Source organism: Suncus etruscus, chromosome X (genome assembly GCF_024139225.1).
Source record: "Suncus etruscus isolate mSunEtr1 chromosome X, mSunEtr1.pri.cur, whole genome shotgun sequence".
NCBI classification, from domain to species: Eukaryota; Metazoa; Chordata; class Mammalia; order Eulipotyphla; family Soricidae; genus Suncus; species Suncus etruscus.
Window position 1 is genome coordinate 104,659,099 of NC_064868.1, and position 23,711 is coordinate 104,682,809.

General features: G+C 45.0%; 1 protein-coding gene and 1 pseudogene across 4 annotated transcripts in view; both read left to right on the forward strand.

Moving 5' to 3' along the window:
- The first annotated feature begins 526 nt into the window (after positions 1 to 526).
- The window catches only part of AIFM1 (apoptosis inducing factor mitochondria associated 1), a 51,595-nt gene continuing 28,410 nt past the window's right edge, over positions 527 to 23,711 (forward strand). Inside the window, exons 1-3 of one of the 4 annotated variants that reach the window (XM_049766666.1) lie at positions 527 to 728; positions 14,888 to 15,030; positions 23,547 to 23,646. In XM_049766666.1, the coding sequence (XP_049622623.1) occupies positions 623 to 728; positions 14,888 to 15,030; positions 23,547 to 23,646 (349 nt within the window). In that variant the 5' untranslated portion in view covers positions 527 to 622. Of the gene's footprint in view, positions 729 to 14,741; positions 14,797 to 14,887; positions 15,031 to 16,203; positions 16,335 to 23,546; positions 23,647 to 23,711 lie in introns of those variants that run through there. The other 3 variants (XM_049766667.1, XM_049766668.1, XM_049766669.1) reach the window with 3 other exon arrangements.
- Positions 11,959 to 12,094, forward strand: LOC126000036 (uncharacterized; annotated as a pseudogene).

The window sequence follows — 23,711 nt, forward strand, 5'->3', positions numbered from 1 at the left end:
CGCAAACTGTGGTCTGGTGGGAATATGCTAGCAATTAGTAAAAGAAGGAAGTTCAATCCGGATCTGAAGAACCAATTGCCCCAACTCAGCCCGAAGGAAAGAGTGGCAGTGGACTTTCGCCAGAGAAGCTAGAAAGCTCAGTAGTACTGGTAGTGACCGAAATCGGAACAAAGTACGGTGCTGGGGTCATGCTTTATAGAGGTGCTATTGGCCGTTCTCGCCGCTGACAACCACACCGGCACGGTCCCAGCTGCCCGACAGAGCGATCCCCGCCAGGATCCCCTTGGGGTAGTCGGTCAAACACGCCGAGCCCCCAGCCCAGAGTAGCCACCCGCTGAAACTTGCAAGCTCTTCTCGGAGCGTGGGACCGCTGGGCGCATGCGCGGGGCCATCTTTCTCGGCGGACCAATCAGCGCGCGCCGCTGAGGGTTGACGCCTGCGCAGTCGGCCGCTGGCGGCGCTTCCCCTTCCCCTGCTCTTGCCGGGCGGCCGAGCTGTCCAATGCACTCCGGGAGCTGGAAGGAGGAGCCTGCGTCGGGTGCGTGTGAGCGGGCTGGGTTCCCCCCAGGTTCTGACCGGCCGGCCGGAGCGTGTGGGAGAAGAAAGAAGTAGCGGTGCCGAAATGTTCCGGTGCGGCGGCCTGACAGCGAGGGCGTTGAAGCAGAAACTGGCGCCCTTGGTGCGGACGCTCCGTGTCCCAGGTTCGAAGCAGAGGAACCGGCTTCCAGGTGACTTGGCTCATCCCGGGCACCCCTTCACCCCCAAAGGGCCGGGCGCCATAGGTTCCCTAGATCTTGCAGCCCGTCCCCGGCTCCCTCTCCCCGCCCCTCCTGGTGGGGTTGGGGGGAGATTCCAAGTCACACTTTGCCTCGATTTCCGATTGGCGGGCTTGAAAGTCGGAGTTTTGCCAGACATGCCTTGCCGACTGACCTTCAAGGGAATTATTCCAAGCCTGCAGCCGGCCAGGAGGCCTTTTCCCCGGGAGGACTTTGCTGTTCAGGCTTAACTAACCAGGCCCTCTGGTTTGCTCCAGTACCACCTTACCGCCACCCCCCAAAGCCGCCTTTTCGAGCCAGGAAGAGTTGTCATGTCAGATCGTGGACTGCAAGCAGGACAGGTCAGCCCTGTGCCTCCGAGCCTTGTGTAAATAAGGGTAGTATGGCTCCATCTTCCCATCCAGAAAAGAGATCTAGAGTTGTGATTGGTGTGTGACACAAAAGCGGTGCCGTGCCAAGTCAAGACAGAGTTGGCTGTACACCTGGCATGGCAGGCACGTTGGCCCAGAGTTAACTTGAGATGTCTGGTCAGGTAATTCTTGGTGGACTTAAAAGAAATGCTCTGCAGGTTGCATTATATGTGCCCTTTACAGCTGGAAGGGAGTTTGTGGTGAAGTTTAAGTCGCTTGATTTTATAGATTATAAACGAAGACAAAGAAGTGAAATGAATGGCCCAAGGTCACATACCTAATTAGTAGGTAGAGCAAAGGATTACTTTGCTGGTTTCTAGGCTCCCAGTTCTCTTGCTGTAACTGCACTCCACACTGCTTGCTTTCCACAGTTTGACATTGGGAGTTGAAGAACTACTCTGTTGAGTCCCTCGTGCATCGGATATCTGTGAATGAATCTGAGAGTGTCGTTGGGAGTGGGTGGGATGGGGTTTGAGGGGCACTGTCTGTGCTCAGGGGCTACTTCTGGCTCTGCTCAGGGGACCATAGGTCGCTCCAGGAATGGAACCTGAGTCAGCTGTATGTAAGGCAAGTGCCTTAATCCCTATATTATCCCCCCCAGTTGTCTAAATCCAGTCCATTTGCAACTTGGTCAAGTTCAAGGGGGTAATTAATTATCCAGCTGTAGGAAGTAGGGTTTTTAACCTGTAATGTTTAAAAAGCCACCCGAGAACATTTCATATTTGCAGTGTCAAAACTAATCTTGTGCATACTTTGAAATAAAAAATGGAAAGCATTTCCTCAAATTGTATGTGTTCAGTGCATATGTGCATTTGAACAGTTTTTATAGTTCTTGTGCCTTAACAATGTTTCCTACTGAGTATATCTGATGTGTGCCCACCTCAAGACATATTACACTTTGAGCTTAAAAACTTCTGCCTGGGGACCAGGCGGTGGCGCTAGAGGTAAGGTGCCTGCCTTGCCTGCGCTAGCCTTGGACGGACCGCGGTTCGATCCCCCGGCATCCCATATGGTCCCCCAAGCCAGGAGCAACTTTTGAGCGCATAGCCAGGAGTAACCCCTGAGCGTTACCGGCTGTGACCCAAAAACCAAAAAAACAAACAAACAAAAACTTCCTGCCTGGTGCCAGAGTGATAGGACAGTGACTAGGGCACTTGCTTTGCCTTGGGTCTACCTAGGTTTGAACCCAGTATTCCATCTGGTCCCTTGAGCTCATCAGAGTGATTCCGGAGCACAGAGTGAGGAGCACATCCTGGTTACTGCTGGATGTGCCCCATAAAACAAACAATTTATGCCTTGAGGCCAGAGTCACTGTATTGGGGTTAAGGTGTTTGCCTTGCCTGGAGTCTGATTTGATTCCTAGCACCATATATGGTACCCTGAGCATGGCCAGTGGTTACTCCTGAGTACTAGCCACTTTGTGTGCCCCAAACCAAAAACCAAGCAAATGAAAAATATCTTTTCCTTGACTTCAAATTAATACCCCTTGGATAATGTTAATCTGTGTGAATTTTATGCAGTCAAATGATAGTGTACTAGACACTGTACAGAAATTGATACAGAAACTGAGGTCAGCTGGAGGTCCCCCCCCCTTTTTTTTTTGGTTTTTGGGCCACATCTGGCGGTGCTCAGGGGTTACTCCTGGCTGTCTGCTCAGAAATAGCTCCTGGCAGGCACGGGGGACCATATGGGACACCGGGATTCAAACCAACCACCTTTAGTCCTGGATCGGCTGCTTGCAAGGCAAATGCCGCTGTGCTATCTCTCTGGGCCCAACTGGAGGTTTCCCTTTTATACTTTTTGTATACTGTTTTTACTTTGAATTCCCAACTCTGGAGGAGGCCAGGGAGATAATATAGAGGTTGTCTTGCATGTGACTGCAGCCCTGATAATGGTTCAATCCTGGTACCACATACGGTTCCCCCAGCACCACTTTGAGTGGGCCCTGAGCGCTGCCAAGTGTGCCTCCCCTCCCAAATTCACTATTTTTCCAGCATTCTGAAGTCTGACCAAAATTGATCAATTACATTTGGATTTACAAAGTTGAATTGGTTTATTAGACATTGAAGGTGCTTGCTACTATTTGAACTACTGAAAAATAATTTTGCAGTACTGTTTGCCTGTTGTGTGACTTTGTTTGAAGGCAAACAAATAGATATAGATGTATACTATAGAATATATTCTGACTTTGTGATATGCCAGCCATCTCTCTTCTTTTAGGGGGCCATCCAGCAAAGCTCAGAGGTTACTCCTGGCTCTGTGATCTCAGAAACTATTGCTGGCAGGCTCAGGGGAACCAAATGAGATGTCAGGGATCAAATCCAGGTCAGCTGCATGCAAGGCAAATGTCTGACCTGTTGTGCCATCATCCGGCCCCCAGCCATTTCTTTGTACATGCACCAGAACATAATGTCACCTGTCTTCAGATATGGGTAGGAGGGGCCTGCCGGTGGCACTAGAGGTAAGGTGCCTGGTGCCTGCCTTGCCTGCGCTAGCCTTGGACGGACTGCGGTTCGATCCCCCGGCGTCCCATATGGTCCCCCAGCCAGGAGCGACTTCTGAGCGCATAGCCAGGAGTAACCCCTGAGCGTCACCGGGTGTGGCCCAAAAACCAAAAAAAAAAAAATCAGATATGGGTAGGAGGGGCCGGAGAGATAGCATAGAGGTAAGGCATTTGCCTTGCATGCAGAAGGACGATGGTTTGAATCCCGGCATCCCATATGGTTCCCCGAGCCTGCCAGAAGTGATTTCTGAGCATAGAGCCAGGAGTAACCCCTGAGTGCTGCCAGGTGTGACCCCCCCAAAATAAAACAAGACAAAAAAAGAAAACCAAAAACGAGATATGGGTAGGAGTGTAGTTACAATTTCAAAAGAAAGTCATTTTGGAAATTAGCCCTGCCTTGTACTTTGACTACAGATTTCTTTAAGTCCAGTTTATTTCCATCATAGTGTTATCCACCATATGTGGGTTAGTTTTTTGTTTTTGTTTTTGTTTTTGTTTTTGTTTTTGGATTTTGGACCACATTTGGTGGTGCTCAGGGGTTACTCCTTACTATGCACTCAGAAATTTCTCCTAGCTCAGGGGACCATATGGGATGCTGGGGATCGAACCCAGGTCCATCCTGGGCAGCTGCATGCAAAACAAGCACCCTGCCACTGTGCTATCGCTCCAGCCCCATCCACCATATGTTTTTGCCTAGATGGGGAAGAGATGTCATTTGTATATCTGTCATATATTCCTCTTTCAACCCTCCCCCAATCCTTCTTTTTTTTTTTTGAAAGACCCCCAAATTCATCTGTTTCTTGCATCTGACAGCTTTGGTCTGTTGTGATTCTTTGCCATAGTACTTAGCCACAGAACAACTGCAGCCAGTTACTTTGTGGGGTTCCCTCTCTGTGTGAATTTTACAGAGACAGACCTATTCACCTAGTTTCTTGTCATCGGCCATCATTAAGTTGAGCTGTTATTCAGCACAAAGATCCTCCACCGATTTGCCATACATAGGCTCATCACAGTTGAATGCAAGCTCTCACCAATGGGCCTGGTGCTTTTCTCAGATTTTGGCAGCTTCAAGGATTCCACATGTGAGGCCTTAGTGAATGAGCTTATTCTCACGTCTTGTTTTTTTTTTTTTTTTTTTTGGTTTTTGGGTCACACCTGGCAGTGCTCAGGGGTTACTCCCGGCTCTAGGCTCAGAAATCGCTCCTGGCAGGCCCGGGGGACCACTTCTCAACTCTTGTAAAGCAGTTTTCTGGTCCATTATGCCTCCAGCAGCAATGCTCGCCATGCCTGGGAATTACTGGTGAAGCCGAAATTTGAATGCCCCCAAACCTTCCACCCCTGTGCAGTTCCACAGCAGCCAGGAAAAGACCGATGCTTGGGCAGGATGTTAGCAAACCTACTTGCAATGACAGCACATCATCTATCCCCGTTGTCAGGTACATTCCCAGTGTATATTGCCTTTTGACTTTAAAAATCATAATTATTGGGACTGGAGCGATAGCACAGCGGTAGTACATTTGCCTTACACATGGCCAACCCAGGACAGACCCTGGTTCGATATGGGGCGCCGGGATTTGAACCGATGACTTCCTGCATGAAAGGCAAATGCCTTACCTCCATGCTATCTCTCCGGCCCCGTTTTTTTTTGTTTTTGTTTTTGTTTTTTGTTTTTTGTTTTTGTTTGTTTTTGGGCCACACGCGGCGTTGCTCAGGGGTTACTCCTGGCTGTTTGCTCAGAAATAGCTCCTGGCAGGCACGGGGAACCATATAGGACACCGGGATTCAAACCAACCACCTTTGGTCCTGGATCAGCTGCTTGCAAGGCAAACGCTGCTGTGCTATCTCTCCAGGCCCAAAATAATTTTTTTTTTGGTTTTTGGGCCACACCCGGCGGTGCTCAGGGGTTACTCCTGGCTGTCTGCTCAGAAATAGCTCCTGGCAGGCACGGGGACCATATGGGACACCGGGATTCGAACCAACCACCTTTGGTTCTGGATCGGCTGCCTGCAAGGCAAACGCCGCTGTGCTATCTCTCCGGGCCCGCTTTGGTTCTTTTTTAATTAATTAATTTATTGATTGATTGTTTCTTTTGGAGGGCCACACCCAGCGGCGCTCAGAGGTTACTCTTGGCTCTGCATTCAGACATCACCCCTGGCAGGCTGGGGGATCATATGGGATGCTGGGAATTGAACTGGGTCCCTCTCCAGTAGGCCGCATTCAAGGTAAATGCCCTACTGTTGTGCTATCTCTCTGGCCCCCCAATGCCTTGGTTCTTTAAACCTGGAAGATAAACCTTTTCCCACATTTTTTCCCCGAGGCAAAGCTTTCCAGGAACATATCTGGGGTAGGAGAGATAGTACAGCTGGTAGTGGGTACTGCCAATCCAGTACCCCAGATGGTCCCCCGAGCTTTCCAGGAGTGATCCCTGAGTGCACAGCCAGAAGAAACCCCTGGCCACTGTAGGGTGACCCCAAAACAAAAAAAACAAAAGCACAATATCTGACAAATTAGCTTTTCTGCAATCAGTTGATACTATAATTAACGGCAAAACAGTTAATTATACAACAATTTCTGACATTTTGAGAGACATGCTGCATGCTGTATGTCTCTTCCAAAAGCTGCCTGTTTCCATAAACCCAGTAGAGGCCTCCTCCTCCAACCTAGCAAATGCAAATCTCTGCACAAGACCCCCGGGGAAGCCGTGTTTTAACAAGCCCCTTATAATTCACAGGTTTTGACAAGCTGGGAAAATACTTTTGCTAAAGGCTTGCACATCAGGTCTGCAAACCTTACCAAGGTTCACACTCCCTTTAGCTGCAGTGCTCACACGCATGTTCACCAAGACTTGCTTTTATTTACTTTGAAGCACATAGGCTGTGGTTGTGTTCATTGGGGTCACCGCCAGATTCACCCACGGGCTCCCCAAAGCTTGGACTTCCTGGTTGTGCTACTTGCACATCTTCAGGAGAATGATGATCCTTTCCCTTCAGTTTCACTGGGCTAAGAACTTCAGAAAAACAGTGGCATCAAACAGCCCCTGAGCCTCTTCTTGCTCACACCCCATTTTCCCATATTCAGCAGAGCAGCTGGGGATGGAGTACATACTTTGTTATGGTTTTTAGGCCACACCCAGTGGTGCTCAGGGCTTACTCCTGCCTCTGTGCTCAAAACTCGCTCCTCGCAGGCTTGGGGGAACATATGGGATGCTGGGGGTCGAACCTGGGTCCAGTTCTGGGTCTGCCACATGCAAGGAAACACCCTACTGCTGTGCTATCATTCCGGCCCCCAGAGTACATACTTGATGTCTTCAAAGTCCTAGGTTCCAGCCTCAGCACTACCCAACCCAGACCAAGCACAAAAGTAAATACCACTCTCCTCTAAGCTATTCTCCCTTAAGCTATAATGCTTAAGGGCAAGCATTGTATTCTGAACTGGACAGTGCTAAGAGTGGCTGGAGGCCTTGGATGCAGGTGTCCTACTCTCCGCCTCCTGAGCACTGGCAAGAGCAACAAAGGAGCACAGAGCTAGAAATAGATCTCTACACTACCAGTTATGTCCCAGAAACCAAACATTGAAACAGATATTGTATTTATTTTGGGGTCCTCCATGTTTTGTTTGGTGTGTGGCACGTGATAAGTCCTCCAAGACTACTGTCAAGGACTTATATTTGCAGAATATATTTAGATCTATTTTCTTTTTTTTAGTTTTTTGGGCCACCACTCGGTGGCGCTGACGGGTTACTCCTGGCTCTACTCAGAAATCACTCCTGGTAGGCTTAAACTGAGTTGGCTGTGTGCAAGACACCCTACCCACTGAGCTATTGCTCTGGCCCCAGATCTCTCTTCTTTCTTTGTCATTTAAATTATGTTTCCTTTGGTGTCTTGCATTAGGTGACTCACAGTGTACTGTAGTTATTACTGTTAATTTTTTTCTGATAGTTTATTAAAGGTTGATAAAAGTAAATGATTGTTGGATCCTCTGAGAAGAACCTAGCTTCATAATTACAATGCATAGGTCATCGAAGCGTATCCTGATTTGGGTCCTCTCCATGTTAGAAAAGGCAGTTTGGGGGATCGAAGCGATAGCACAGCAGATAGAGTGTTTGCCTTGCACACAGCCGACCCAGATTCGATTCTTGGTATCGCATATAGTCCCTGAGCCTACCAGGAGCGACTCCTGACTGCACCTGGGTGTGGCCCAAAATTCTCCCACAAAGGTAGTTTGAGGCTTGATAGATAGTATAGTGGGTAGGGTGCTTGCCTTTTACATGTCTGACCCTACTTCGATCTTCAGCATCCCATAGAGTCCCCTGAGCATCACCAAGAGTAATTCTTGAGTGTAAAGCCAGTGTAAAGTAATTCATGACCATCACCAGGCATGGCTCTTCCCCCAAAAAAGAAATCTACAGAAATGAACTGGCTGACTTAGATACTATTTGAACGTTAGGTCTGTGGTATTTGAGGTTGCTAATTTATTATCAAGCACCTGGAAAGAAATGGAATGTGCCTAATACTTTTTGCAAAGTATTCTTCAAAAATACTCAGACCTTTATTGAATAGGGAAGAATTTCTATTTTAATTTGTTCATTCAGCTAGTATCTATTAAGCAAACACCTCCTTTGTGGGATTGTGGAGCATTGGTTTAAGAATTGAATCCTGGGGGCCCGGAGAGATAGCACAGCGGCGTTTCCCTTGAAAGCAGCCGATCCAGGACTAAAGGTGGTTGGTTCGAATCCCGGTGTCCCATATGGTCCCCCGTGCCTGCCAGGAGCTATTTCTGAGCAGACAGCCAGGAGTCACCCCTGAGCACCGCCGGGTGTGGCCCAAAAACCAAAAAAAAATAAAAGAATTGAATCCTGGGGCTGGAGAGATAGCATGGAGGTAAGGTGTTTGCCTTTCATGCAGAAGGACGGTGGTTTGAATCCCGGCATCCCATATGGTCACCCGTGCCTGCCAGGGGCGATTTTTGGAGCATGGAGCCAGGAGTAACCCCTGAGCACTGCCGGGAGTGACTGAAAACCAACCCTAAAAATTAAAAAAAAGAATTGAATCCTTGTACCATGCAGTGACTCTGGATTCTGATTCTGTATTCTCATCACATTTGCTCAGAGACTCGATTTAATGGTTCCAACTAGCTAAAAGGCCCTGATTAATATGTGATATGATAAAAGTGCTCATTACTGCTACAGTGGCAGTTCTGGAACATATACTTGTAAGGATGAAAGCAGTATCTTTATTACCAGGCCTGACTGCAGAAAATGTTGGCCAGATCCAATAGAACAAGATTGAGAAGCCACAAAGTCAGTTGGTGTCCCATGGTAGTCAGACAAGTAAAGAAAGCACATTATAGTTATGTCCAATTATCTGGAAAAAATTTTTTTTGGTTTTTGCGTCACACCCAGTGGCGCTCAGGGTTTACTCCTGGTTATGCACCCAGAAATCGCTCCTGGCTGGCTTGGGGGACCATATGGGGTGCCAGGATTCGAACCACCGTCCGTTCTGGGTCGGCTGCATGCAAGGCAAATGCTCTACCGCTATGCTATCTCTCTGACCCTTGTCTGAAAATTTTAAGCCATGGAGGAAGGGGGAAAGAGGTATTGTAATTTTATGGACAAGAAAATGGGGAGATCATGAACATTTGTATAATATGTGTAACTTTTTACAAAAGTAAACTGAAGTCATAGTCCAGGGAGATAAGTCACAGGGCTAAGGGCCAGAGCCATAGTACAGTGGGTAGGGTGTTTGCATGTGGATGACACGGGTTCAGTCCCTGGCATCTCCTATGATCCCCTGAAGTACTACCAGGAGTGAACCCTGAGCACAGAGCCACGGGTAAGCCCTGAACACCAACGGGTGTGCCCAGAAACAAATAAAGAAGTCACTGACTGAGTGCATGTGTAATGCCTGCAGAAGACATCATCCCATGGTTCCCCCCAACCACCGACAGAAATAACCCCCAAGCTTTTACTGGCCCCTAGCTGAATTGGGAGTAGCTCCTTAGAATCACTTGTGTGGCTCCAAAACAACAATAACAAAAAGTCACCTTCCAAAGTCTTTAGAGAGTTGGTAGGATAATGATAATAGTAATTTTACATTTCTTTTCAACTACTAGTTTAAATGTTAACCATGTTGCTTTTTAAGCATTTAGTTGAACACAGTGGGTAACCCATGTTTGATCCCTAGCATCCCAGATGCCTGCCAGGAGTGATTCCTGAGTGCAGAGCCAGGAATGACCCCTGAGCAAGTTGGGTGTGCCCCACAAAGTAACATCAAAAACAACAAAAAAAAGAATTCAGTTTGCCTTTAAACACCTTTTTGGGTTAGTATGATGTGACAATGGTGGAGTATATGCCATGCATATGCTAGGCCCTAGGTTAGTTAGCTCCCCCAGTATCACAAAAATAAAATAAAATAAAAACCTTCTTGGCAGTGAGGCAAAACTACTAAACTTTACCAAATTGCTCTCATTTTTATCAGTTTGTGAAATGCAATTAAAACCATATCTATATATTAATAGTGTAGTAAAATAAAGTTGTGAAGGTTTCTGAAGTTATCATTTTCTTTTTTTTTTTTTTTGGCAGGGGGACAGACCCATTGACGCTCAGGGGTTACTCCTGGCTATGTGCTCAGAAATCACTCCTGGCTTGGGGAGACCATATGGGACGCTGGGGGATCGGACCACAGTCTGTCCTAGGCTAGCGCTTGCAAGGCAGAAGCCTTACCTCTAGCGCCACCGTTCCGGCCCCTGAATTTATCATTTTCTAAGGGATAAATGGAAACACTTGTTTGATTTGGGGCCACACTTTCCTGAGCTCAAGGACTATTCCTGGCTCTGTGCTCAGGAGTAACCTGCTGGTGGGGCTTGGGGCACTTGTACATGGCACTGGGTAGTTGAATCAGGATCAGCCATGTACAAGGCAAGCACCTTAACTCCTGTACTGTCTCTTCAGCCAGAAAAACAGAATTAAAAAAAATTATTCCCAGAAAAGAGAATAGGTAGAGGTGGGGGAAACTAAATGAAAAAAATCATTGAATGAAAACACAACTACATGAAACTTTTTTTTTGTTGTGGTTTTTGGGTCACACCCGGCAGTGCTCAGGGGTTATTCCTGGCTGTCTGCTCAGAAATTGCTCCTGGCAGGCACGGGGGACTATATGGGACGCCGGGATTTGAACCGATGACCCCCTGCATGAAAGGCAAACGCTTTACCCCCATTCTATCTCTCCAGCCCCTACATGAAACTTTTTATTTTTTGGTTTGGTTTTTTGTTTGTTTTTGGTTTGGTTCTTGGGCCACACCTTGTTGTGCTCAGGGGTTACTCCTGGCTCTATGCTTGGAAATTGCTCCTGGCAGGCTCAGGGGACCATATGGGACGCCAGGAATCAAATCCAGGTCCTTCCCGTGTTGGCTGCATGCAAGGCAAATGCCCTACTGCTGTGCTATCACTTTGGCCTTCATATGAAACTTTCTTTTCTTTTTTTTTTTGTTTTTGGGTTACACCCAGCAATACTCAGGGGTTATTCCTGGCTCTGCACTCAGAAGTCGCTTCTGGCAGGCTCGGGGGGCTATATGGGATGCCAGGATTCGAATTGGGGTCTGTCCTGTGTTGGCTACTTATAAAGCACATGCCTTACCACTGTGCTATTGCTCCAGCCCCACACATGAAACTTTTTCGAACCAACTAATTTCTTTTTATGAGCTTTGAAGAGTTGTCAGATTAGACATACTTGCTACTTCATCATTTTTATGGACTTCAGAAGTTTGCCAGATTGAGATAATCTTCTCCACCCTTTTCACATGTTTTTCTTTTCATGAAATGTTAGTTCTAAATACAAAGCATTGGAGTTTATGCAGTAAGAAAGGATTCTAAAGCAGGTCAGAAATCACAACCAAAGAGGAAATAAAAAAAATCAACTTCAAAAGAGCTCTTCAATTGTAAAAGTAGTTTCTTATTTATAATCAACAATAAAAATAGGACTCAAAATCTAGCCTTTACAGGCACTTACCAGTAAAATGTGGCCTAAATTAAAGAGTCTGTTGACTATTTATTCTCTGTCCCACTTGGTGTGTTTGGTTAGATACAGCACATGTGGCCGTGGGTTGCTGCCTCTTGCTGGGCTGGGTAGACCATTCTCTGTGTTCCTTATACCTTATATATGTCAGACCACACAAATAGTGGGCCACGTAGAGAGTACAGTGGGTGGGTACTTGCTTTGCACATCCGGGTTCTATTTCTGACACAATATATGGTTCCCTGTACCCTGCCAGGAGCGTTTCTCAGCCTTTTGGCTAAGATCAAGTGTATTATCTGTTCTTATACAGAGTGATCCCTGAGCTCAGAGCCAGGAGTAAGTCTGAGCAGTGTGGGTTATGGCCCCAAAACAGAACAAACAGATGAACCCAATATAGATGAAAACCACACAAAGCTGAGTTCTGAGATATAAAGGTTATGTGACTCTCGGGCTGGAAAAGATTGGTGTGGAATGAATTTCCCCCCACTGCCCTGAAGTTGTGCAAACAGGGAAGTCTACTCCCTGTCTCTGACCTCTTCAGATATACAAGGAATTCTGCAGTTAGTGTCCCATCTGGCTGTCTATTATTTATTTTATTTTGTTTTTGTTTGGGGACCACACCTAGCAGTATTCAGGGCTTACTCCTGGCTCTGCACTAAGGAATCACTCCTGGCTGGGTGTGGCGGACCAGATGGGATGCTAGGGATTGACTCTGGGTCTGCTATGGGCAAGGCAACTCCCTACCCACTGAACTATTGTTCTGGCTCCACCTTTGTCTTTTTCTTTTTTTGAGGGGGAGCAGACCCAGCAATTCTCAGGGATTATTCCTGGCTCTGTACTCATATCACTCCTGGCAAGGTTTGGGATGGCAGCCAGCACTGTTGCTCTAACCCATCTATTTTGGGGGGGAGAGTCACATCCAGAGGTACTCAGGGGTAACTCATGAGTCTGTACTCAGGAATCATTCCTGGCGGGCTCAGGGGACCATATGAGGATGCTGCAGATTTAATTTGGTCAGCCACATGTAAGGTAAAAGCCCTACGCACTGTGCTATCACCCCTTCCCCATTTGTCTCTTTTTGATTTGTTTTATTTTTTTTTTTTGGTTTTTGGGCCACATCCGGTGGTGCTCAGGGGTTACTCCTGGCTGTCTGCTCAGAAATAGCTCCTGGCAGGCACAGGGAGCCATATGGGACACCGGGATTCGAACCAACCACCTTTGGTCCTGGATCGGCTGCTTGCAAGGCAAACGCTACTGTGCTATATCTCCGCCCCCCCCCCCCCCATTTGTCTCTTAAAGCCAATTCAGACCAGGAATAGCTTTTGTAGCCAGTAGACCAATGTTTCCCAAAGTGTGATACTTGGCCCAGGAAAGGAGTGGCAGAGGTGATCACGGTGCTGGAACTATGGTGGTAGACTTAGTAGCTTTGGGTGCATTTGTGGAGGAACTACCTGATTGCTTAATATTTAGAGGAGCATAATTGTTTTTCAGTCATAGACCAAATATGTTCATGAGTCTCTGCTATAAACCATTGATTCTCAAAGAATCAGCATCAGCTGAAAACTTGATAGAGATATAATTTTTCAGATCAGAGAGTTAGTACAGGAGTTAAAGTTGCTTGCCTTGCAAGTGACTACCTTGATTCGATCCCCAGATCTGGATAGGGTCCTCTGAGCTCTGTCAGGAGTGATTCCTGAGCATACAACCAGGAGGAAGCTCTGAGCACACCTTGGTGTGGCCCCCTAAATGGGGTAAAAAACAAACTCTTGATCCCTAACCTAGATAGCCTGACTTGGCAGCTTGGGTGAAGAGGGGCTAAATGTGTTTTAATGAACCATCCAGCAGGTTCTGCTGTACATTCATGCTTTAAGATCTGGATCAGTATACTATAGCCCACGGGTCAAACCCACATGGTTTTGTTTGCCTTTGACCTAAAAATGGCCCTTATATTTTTGGGTCCCCCCCCAAAAAAATTGTAGCAAGTATGAACTTCCCATTGAATGTCCATTAATAAAGCTTTATTGGTTCACAGTCAACTCATTCCTTTGTATTTGACCTGTGACTTTGGTATCAGTAGAACTGAATGGTTGCAATAGCGACCCTCTAGACCACAAGGACTTACTGTTGGGTCCTTCACAGAAAACGTTTGGTAACTATTGCCTCCAATCAACTAGCCAACACGAGGGACTGCCCTAAGTCAAGAAGGTACTGGAAGTTTGCTTCACAAATCTGTGAAACTTTTCTGTTTTCCCATGTGAGAATTGTTAGGGTCATCAGACTATAGCATATCCCTCGAGATGTACAACAGCAAATCTATGTATTATTTTGGATATATCAGAGCCAAATGCTTGATGTTTTTACGTTTTGCCATTACAAAATACTTTATCAGGGGCTGGAGCAGTGCCACAAGCGGTAGGGCATTTGCCTTACACGCGCTAACCTAAGATGGACCTTGGTTGGATCCCCTGGATCCCCATATGGTCCCCCAAGCCAGGGGCGATTTCTGAGTGCATAGCCAGGAGTAATCCCTAAGCATCACCAGGTGTGGCCCAAAAAACAAAAACAAAAACAAACCCCCTCAAAAAAAACCTTCATCATCCATCCAAAGTACATTTTTGTATGAGTGATCAGTTCACTTAAAAAGTTATTTTCTAACTAGCTTCCTTTGAACTCTTAACATTTATGTCTTCCAGGACACATTATTTTTCACAGAAGACTGAACTGTCCTGATTACATTGTGTTCCAGAGTCTCATTTTATGAAAAATTTGAGTTAGATATTTAGATTGGTTCTTAATGGTAGTTAACATGTACCAACAAGCTTCATGTCCCAATGAATCTTCTCATTCATATCTCTGTGTTTACTTCTTTGTGGTAAAGAGATGAAGAGAAAAGTATTTGATGAACTATGTCAATTGGGTTTTTTTTTCTTCTAGAAGCTGGAATTTTCCTCTCTGGGCTGTATTAAATTGTTGTCCCTTAAAAACTCCAGCATTTTAAAGACTTTGTGTTCTAATATTTATCATACTTCTGTGTACAATTTTAATGATTTTCCCCTAGCATTTAACAGTGAACATCTCATTCAACCCAGTGGGCAGTAAGTATTTGTACAATGCATCAAATTTAGTCATAAACATGTATTAACTTTTATTTTTGTATATGTGTGTCTAATAAATTATGTTCCTTAGGCAACTTGCTCCAGCGATGGCATGTACCTCTAGAGTTCCAGATGACAAGACAAATGGCTAGCTCTGGTGCACCAGGGGGCAAAATCAATAATTCTGTGCTTGTCCTTATTATGGGCTTATCAACAATAGGAGCTGGTGGATATGTAAGTAGAAAAGCAGCTTGTGAACAAAAGCTGCCGAACAGCTCCCATTAATAGTCTCAGCACTGTTCTGCTTCCAAACTTTTGTAACTAATTCTTCTTTCTCCTTTAGAAGACATTTCCACAGTCTTCTTTAAAGCGCCTACTATCCAATGCCTTTGGGTGCCAATTTGGGAATGACTGAAATCTAATCTCATGTTGATTGATCTTCTCTTTTCACTTGTCTTTTGACTCTCTATTTGAAAACCATTGTGATTTTTGGATTTCACTTACCCACCAAATTCTACCTGTGTTCTTGGGTGCATAGTAACCACATATGTGCAGTAACCACATATGGTCAAAATTCATTGCAGCCCTTAGTACAATATTTGGTTTTGAACCCATTGTCAAATACTCAGCTCCTGTTAGACTTAAAATTAAAAGCACACACACACACACAGTCTTCAACCCAAAATAGTAAACTTTCTGAAAAGGTGAAACTATCCCTGAATGTCATCAAAGACTGAATTATAGAAGGAGGCCAGTTTGAGAATAGTTTCTGTGAGGTGAGAAATACAGTTTTAACTGCTACAGAAGTATTATTAATACCACTCTATCTCCTTAGATGAACTCTGATCAGATTTGTTGGTTAAAGGAATGATTCTGCGGGGCGTTGGTTTTTTTTTTCCTTGTTGGCAGGGTTTCCTCTGACTAAGCAGATCATTTTAAAGTTGGATCATGTAAGGATGAATGAACCAAGTTAGATTAACACCTACTAACACCCTTGATAGAAGGAAATTGCTTTACTTAACTGGGAACAAACGGTAAGCTGCCATTACAATTTGACTTCTTTCTGGAAAAACAGTAGGACTGTAAACTTACCTATTTCCCCCCTGATTGTGAGTTTTAAAAGAGAAAAGAAAAGGACCTGAAAGTTCTTTGAAACGACCTCCATCCTTGCTCCCTGACCTGCCTCTCAAAATGCATGGGTATGAATATAGTTAGAGTTAAGATAGCAGATGTTTAGGAAAGATTCATTCTTCTCTAATCTGGGGCAAGCAACCTCCCCACCTCTTTTTTGCACAGAGTAACCAAAAATTCTCCTCTGCCTTTATTTTGATCGTTTCTTTATTAATTCTTAGTGCTTTTTTTCTCTTTCCCTCTTTGTTTCTGTCTTGGCCCTCTCTTTACCTGCAGTTGTACAGTGTCATCACCTACGGTCCCCTTCTAGATCACTAGCCTCTGCAGGTGCTTCTGGGAAAGATGGCAGCAAACTAGTATACTTCTTAATTGTAGGAGCAACAGTCACTGGGGCAGGAGTTTATTATGTAAGATGTTTCCACTAAACTATCTATCTGGGCAGGGTGGGGTGAGGCCATGGCACTAATGAAAATTCAACCCATTAGAAACCAGTGAAATAGTCACAGCATGTACTTTTCTAAGGATTGTTTAAAGGGACATTGTCAGTTACTGGGGAATCTGCAAATCTCACTCTTCTGGGCTGAGGAACTTCCTTTTTCGAGATGAATCTAAAACCCATTCGTTTCATGGCTATTACTCGCCCTTCAAAACTTTTGCCAGTTTCCCAACTCTTTTAATTTTTTCCCAACTCTTTTATTTTTAATACTCAATGTTACTGTGCTGCAGACCTAACAAGACAGTCTGGAAGAGGAAAGTTATGAATGCTTACTTGACTGCCATCCATTTTGTTTTGTTTTGGTATTTTTTTTGGGGGGTAGCAGCTGGCAACACTCAGGCTACTCCTAGCTCTATGCTTAGGAATAACTCTGGCGGTGCTTGGGGGAACCATATGGGATCCCAGGGATGGAACCTGGGTCAGCCATGTGCAAAGCAAATGCCTTCATACTATCTCTCCAGTCCCAACTGTAGTCCATTTTGAGTCATTTTTAGGTACAGTAGAATGCTTGCATTTCTTGGGAAACAATTAACTTGTTTTTATGGTGAATAAGGCATTTTACTGAATGCTGCTGAGGATGTCCAAAGAGCCACAGAAGTGGCAACGTTCTCCCACAGCCCACCTCAGCCTCTGTTTCAAAGTCAATTCCTTTGGCAGTGTCCCTTTTGTAATCTCTGATTTGGTCGAGCTAGAGGCCGAAGTGGCTCAAGCTAACATATGAAGTATGCTTGCTTAAATGCCTCTCGTTCATGATGCTTCACTTTCCCATTTCATAGCTCACTCAACTCTTTTCTCACCTCTTTCACCTCATTTATTCAAAAGTAGATGTGATGTCTTTGTTTCTGATATCTTCCTAACAATGTAAACCTATTTAAACTCTGATTATGTTGCTGAGCTAGAGTTGGATGGCCTTACAGAGCTGGCCAGGCAAATTCCTTGATGCCAGACCATAGGACATGACAATTATTATTGGCTTTCTCCCACCTTAGAATTACCAGTGAACTCCAAAATTCTCTCAAGCCATTTGATTAAATGCCTCATTGCCCTCTGTGCTTATCCAACCCTGGTGACAATAAGGCTACTATATTACAGTGCTTTTAGGTTAAATGATAAGCTTTGTCTACATAGAACTTATTAAATTACTTGATAGCTTTATCAAGTTTTTGGGGGGTTATTTTGGGAGGTGTCATACAAGCACCTTAGCCTCCGTACTATCTTTCTGGCCCCTACTTTGATATTCTGCTTTGTATCATTAAAGACATTAAAGATTCATCTGGTACTGGAGAGATAGTATAGAGAGTAAGGTGCTTTCCTTGTAGTAGGCAGCTCTGGTTCAATCTTTAGTACCACCTAGTCCACTGGGCACCATTGAATGTAACCCCCAAGTGATATCTACTTAGTACTACCAGGTGTAGCCCCAAACCCCTCAAAAATTTTGATCTACAGTAGCCTGGGTTTTGGTTTTCGCTCTCCAAACCCACCCACACCCATTTTGGGGCCACACTTGGTGGTGCACAGGGCTGACTCTTGGTCCTTCACTCAGGAATCACTCCTGGCGGGTTCAAGGGATCATATGGGATGCTGGGGATTGAACCCAGCTCATGCAAGGCAAATGTCCTCCTTACTTTCTGTACTATTGCTCCGGTCTTGAAAACTGGTTTTAACCTCGAGATCTGTTAATTTAAAATCAAAATTTTTAAAATGTCAAAATTCAGGGTCCAGAGAGATAGTGCAGCTCCTGAGATGCTTGTCTTGCATGTGGATGACCATGTTAAAAGAAAATAATGGTCTCTACTAATAATTTTCATAAATCCATAGTTTTCTTCACTTGATAGGTATTCGTATTACTAAATTGTTAATCTTTGGCTAATTACAGCTTGGCAATACTAAAATATCTGGAGTACAGGCAAATGTTTATTTAGCATGTCTCTAAACTTACTTTCACATCACAATACTTACTTACTTAAAAATAAAACATAAAAATAGATATATTTATCTATATATAGATAAATTTATGACAAACCTCATTTTTGTCCTGTCCCCACTAAACCTCAAAATATTTTTTCGGGACTGGAGTGATAGCACAGCGGGCAGAGCATTGGCCTTGCACGTGGCCAACCCGGCATCCCTGGCATCTCATATGGTCCCTTGAGCCTATCAGGAGTAATTTCTTTTTCTTCTTTTTTTGGTTTTTGTGCCACACCCAGCGGCACTCGGGTTACTCTGCATTCAGAAATTCCTCCTGGCAGGCTATAGGACCATATGGGATGCCAGGAATCGAACCTGGGTCTGTCCCAGGTCGCCTGCATATAAAGCAAATAAATGCCCTACTGCTGTGATATTGCTATGGCCCCAGGAGTAATTTTTTTTTTAATTTTTTTAAAAAAAGTATATGTATCTGGGCCCGGAGAGATAGCACAGCGGCATTTGCCTTGCAAGCAGCCGATCTAGGACCAAAGGTGGTTGGTTCGAATCCTGGTGTCCCATATGGTCCCCCGTGCCTGCCAGGAGCTATTTCTGAGCAGACAGCCAGGAGTAACCCCTGAGCACCACCGGGTGTGGCCCAAGAAAAACCAAAAAAAAAAAAAAACAAAAAAAAAACAAAAAACAAACAAAAAAAAAACTTCATGTATCGATTGGTTGGTTGGTTAGTTGGTTTTTGGCTCACACCAGGTGGCGCTCAGGGGTTACTGCTGGCTCTGCATTCAGAAATTGCTCCTGGCAGGCTCAGGGGACCATACGGGATGCCAGGAATCAAACCAGGTCCCTCCTGGGTCGCTGCATGCAAGGCAAATGCCCTACTGCTGTGCTATTTCTCCAGCCCCCACCCAGGAGTAATTTCTTTTTTATTTTTGTTTTTGTTTTTCGGGGGCCACACCTGGTGATGCTCAGGGGTTTCTCCTGGCTATGCACTCAGAAATTGTTCCTGGCTTGTGGGACCATATGGAATGCCAGGAGATTGAACCATAGTTCATCCTAAGTCAGCATGTGCAAGGCAAACACCCTACAGCTTGTGCCATTGTTCCGGCCCCAGGAGTAATTTCTTTTTTTTTTTTTTTTTTTTTTTTTTTGTTTGTTTGTTTGTTTTTTTGTGGTTTTTGGGTCACACCCGGCAGTGCTCAGGGGTTTTTCCTGGCTCCGTGCTCAGAAATTGCTCCTGGCAGGCACGGGGGACCATATGGGACGCCGGGATTCGAACCGATGACCTTCTGCATGAAAGGTAAACACCTTACCTCCATGCTATCTCTCCGGCCCCCAGGAGTAATTTCTATGTGCAGAGCCAGGAGTAATCCCTGAGTATCGCCAGGTGTTGACCTCCCCTCCCCCAAAAAAGATGCTTCTTGGGCTCAGAGAGATAGCACAGCAGTAGGGCATTTGCCTTGCACGAAGCCAACCCAGGACCAACGGTGGTTCTATTTTGAGCATTCCAGGGGTGATTTTTGAGCACAGAGCCAGGAGTAACCCCTGAGCATCACCAGGTATGACCCCCCCAAAAAAAAGATGCTTCTTGTTATTTTGTGGTCTGTTTTTCTTTTCACATGTAAAGCTGTATAAAGGTATAAATAGGCTGGAACTATCTTTGGTTATGCCTTTTTTTTTTTTTGGTTATGCCTTTGAAGGTGAAAATGACCCCAGTTTCTCTGTTCAGTATTGTTGACCATCTTGATAAAGCCATTTTAAAAGTAAAAGTCTCTTTCTTTGAAAAATGGATTTTTAGAGGCCAGAGCAATAGTGCAGTGGCAGGGCGTTTGCCTTGCAAGGGGCCGATGTAGGACAGACAGTGGTTCTAATCCCAACATCCCATATGGTCCCTTAAGCCTGCCAGGAGAGATTTCTGAGCCCAGAGCCAGGAGTAAGCCCTGAGCGCCGCTGGGTGTGACCCTAAAAATGCATTTTTTTTGGTTTTTCGGTCACACCCGGCCGATGCTCAGGAGTTAATCCTGGCTGTCTGCTCAGAAATAGCTCCTGGCAGGCATGGGGGACCATATGGGACACCGGGATTCGAACCAACCACCTTTAGTCCTAGATCGGCTGCTTGCAAGGCAAATGCCGCTGTGTTATCTCTCCGGGCCCCTAAAAATGCATTTTTACGGTCTGGGTAAATAATTCAAGAGCTGAGACTCTTAGTTACAGCTCTGGTACTGCATGAACCACTGAGCATCTCTGGATCCCAGCCCAGCAGCCTCCAGCATAAGTGTCTTCTCGTTGCCAGGCCTGACCACCTAACCATCAGACATTTCTGGGAAAGCCCCTACTTAAACAAATAGCAATTTAGGGTCCCAAGTGATAGTACAGTACATAGGGAACTTGCTTTGCATGCAGCAGATCTGGATTTAATCTCCAGCGTCTCATAGGGTCCCCCAAGCACTACTAGGGGTGAATTCTGAATACAAAGCCTATAATAACACCCAAGTTTTGCTGGATGTAATAAAAAAAAAACCAGAAAATTAAAATTTATTTAGGTATGGTCAAATTCTAGACTTGTGTTTAATGTCCAGTTTCCGGATTTTTAAATATCTTCCCTGGGCTTGAAATATGGCTCAGTGGGAGAACACTTGCCTTGCATGTGTGGGCTCTGGACTCAGTCCTCCTCACCCTCAAAGAAAAATAACTTTTGAGGCCTGAGAGATAGCACAGCGGTAAGGAATTGCCTTGCATGCAGCCAATCCAGGACAGATGGTGGTTTGAATTCTGGCATTCCACATGGTCCCCCAAGCCTGCCAGGAGTGATTTTTTTGAGCGCAGAGCTAGAAGTAATCCTTGAGTGTTGCCGTGTGTGACCCAAAAATAACAAAAAAAGAAAAATAACTTTTTAAAAGTTTTATTTTATTTTTTATTTTGGGGCCACATCCAGCAGTATTCAGGGCTTACTCTTAGCTCTTTTTTTTCTTTTTTTACTCTTACCTCTTTACTCAGGAGTCACTCCTGGTAGGCTTGTGGGGGTCATATAGGATGTTGGGGATTGAAACCAGTTCAGCTGTATGCAAAGCAAATGCCCTAACCATTGTGCTATTGCTCTGGCCCCCAAACCCTTCCAAAATTAAATATTAGTTAAGCTTCTTTTATGAAGTTAGTGGTAAATTCAAGGAGTAGATTGCCTCAACAAACAGTTCTTTTGTTTTTATTTCTTTTTCTTTTTTTTTTGTTTTTCGGGCCACACCCATTTGATGTTCAGGGGTCACTCCTGGCTAAGTGCTCAGAAATTGCCCCTGGCTTGGGGCGACCATATGGGATGCCGGGGGATTGAACCGCGGTCCTTCCTTGGCTAGCGCTTGTAAGGCAGACACCTTACCTCTAGCGCCACCTCACTGGCCCCATTTTGTTTTTATTTCTTTGGGCCACACCCTGCAGTGCTTGGGGGTCATTCCTGGCTCGGCACACAGGGTTCAACCCTAGTGGTACTCACAGGACCATACGGGATACCTTGGATGAAATGTGGGTTGGCCCACTGTACTATCTCTTCCGTCCTCAATATGTCTAGTCCATGCATATCTGAGGTCAGTTGTTTCCAGATTCACAGATGTTAGGTTCAGAATTCAGGGATCAGATCCCTGTTGCCTAATGTACTACTCCCTATGGGGTGGGAGTTACAGAAATAGTGGTGAAACATGTTTTATGGTGCTTTCTTTTGCAGTTAATTAGCTGGGATTGAACTTGACCTCCCCTTAAATTCTTTTCTTGTTGAGCATGAAGGAGATGAAAAAGCAAGAGGTTATACTTAAAATATATCACTTTTTTGGTGGTGCTTAGGGTTTATTCTTTACTCTGACTCAAGAATTACTCCTGACAGTGCTTGGGGGAACCCTATATGAGCTGGGGATCGAATCCAGGTTGGCTGCATGCCAGGCAAGCTCCATACCCACTGTGCATCCCTCTGACCCCATAAAATTATTTCTTTCCGGGCCGGGAAGGTGGCGCTAGAGGTAAGGTGTCTGCCTTACAAGCGCTAGCCAAGGAACGGACCGCGGTTCGATCCCCCAGCGTCCCATATGGTCCCCCCAAGCCAGGGGCGATTTCTGAGCACATAGCCAGGAGTAACCCCTGAGCGTCAAATGGGTGTGGCCCAAAAACAACAACAACAAGAACAACAACAACAAAAATTATTTCTTTCCATAATAACTGCTGCAGTATGCTTAAAAACAAAAAATAAACTACTACTAAGCCCAAGGTATACTCACTTTTAGGTCCTTTCAAGAGAATATTCTACTTGAAATTGATTTTATAGTAAATGGCTGAACTTTGAAATGATGGGCCATTGGCAACTGGGATGGAGGGATATTTCAGGGTAAGCTGAGCACCCACATGCTTTAAATGCTTCTAAGGGACATGTCTGCTTGGCTTACCAAGGGTCACACTGGCTGGCTTCAGAGCTTGTATCCAGTCTAGTCCCAAGCACCCTTTGTAAAGCTCAATTCTCATCAGTATTTTATTCTTTTTTTTTTTTTTCGGTTTTTGGGCCATACCCACGGTGTTCAGGGGTTACTCCTGGCTGTCTGCTCAGAAATAGCTCCTGGCAGGCACGGGGGATCATATGGGACACCGGGATTCGAACCAACCACCTTTGGTCCTGGATCGGCTGCTTGCAAGGCAAACACCGCTGTGCTATCTCTCCGGGCCCCAAGTATTTTATTCTTATAGCATACAATGCTGTTCCTTTATTCTATAGGTATATCCTCACTAAAATATGAGGAAAAGTCTTTATAGAAAGCCTATGGAAAATTGAAACTAAGATTTTCTTCTCTTACCTGTATTCTTCCTATACCAAATGGATACACAGCTCTCTGATTTTATACTTCTAATCATTCTGGGGGTCAGTCATTCAATTATAGTGGATAGAGCACTTGCTTGCATGCAGCTGACCCAGGTTCCATCCCCTCTACCCCATATTGTCCCTTGAGCCCAACCAGGAGCTTAGACTCAGTGCTAGGAATAAGCCCTGAGTACCAATACCATTGGGTGTGGACCAAATGACAAAAGAAAAGGAAAGAAAATCATTCTGCCTTTTTGGTTTTAACTAACTTATGTAGACAAAAGCTTATCATTTAATTGAAAGAGTATAAGATCTTGTATAGTATGTTCAACTATATAATGAAATAAATTGTCTCCATGTTTGAATCTACAGGCCTACCTAACGATAAAAGATAACAAAAAAAGATATAATGAAAGAATTTCAGGTTTAGGACTGACACCAGAAGAAAAAAAGAAAATGGCTGCTTTGTCTGGTAAGTATGATTCTCAAGTATATGATGCAGTATATGATGGAAAAGTTTTAAGCAGCTTTTCATAT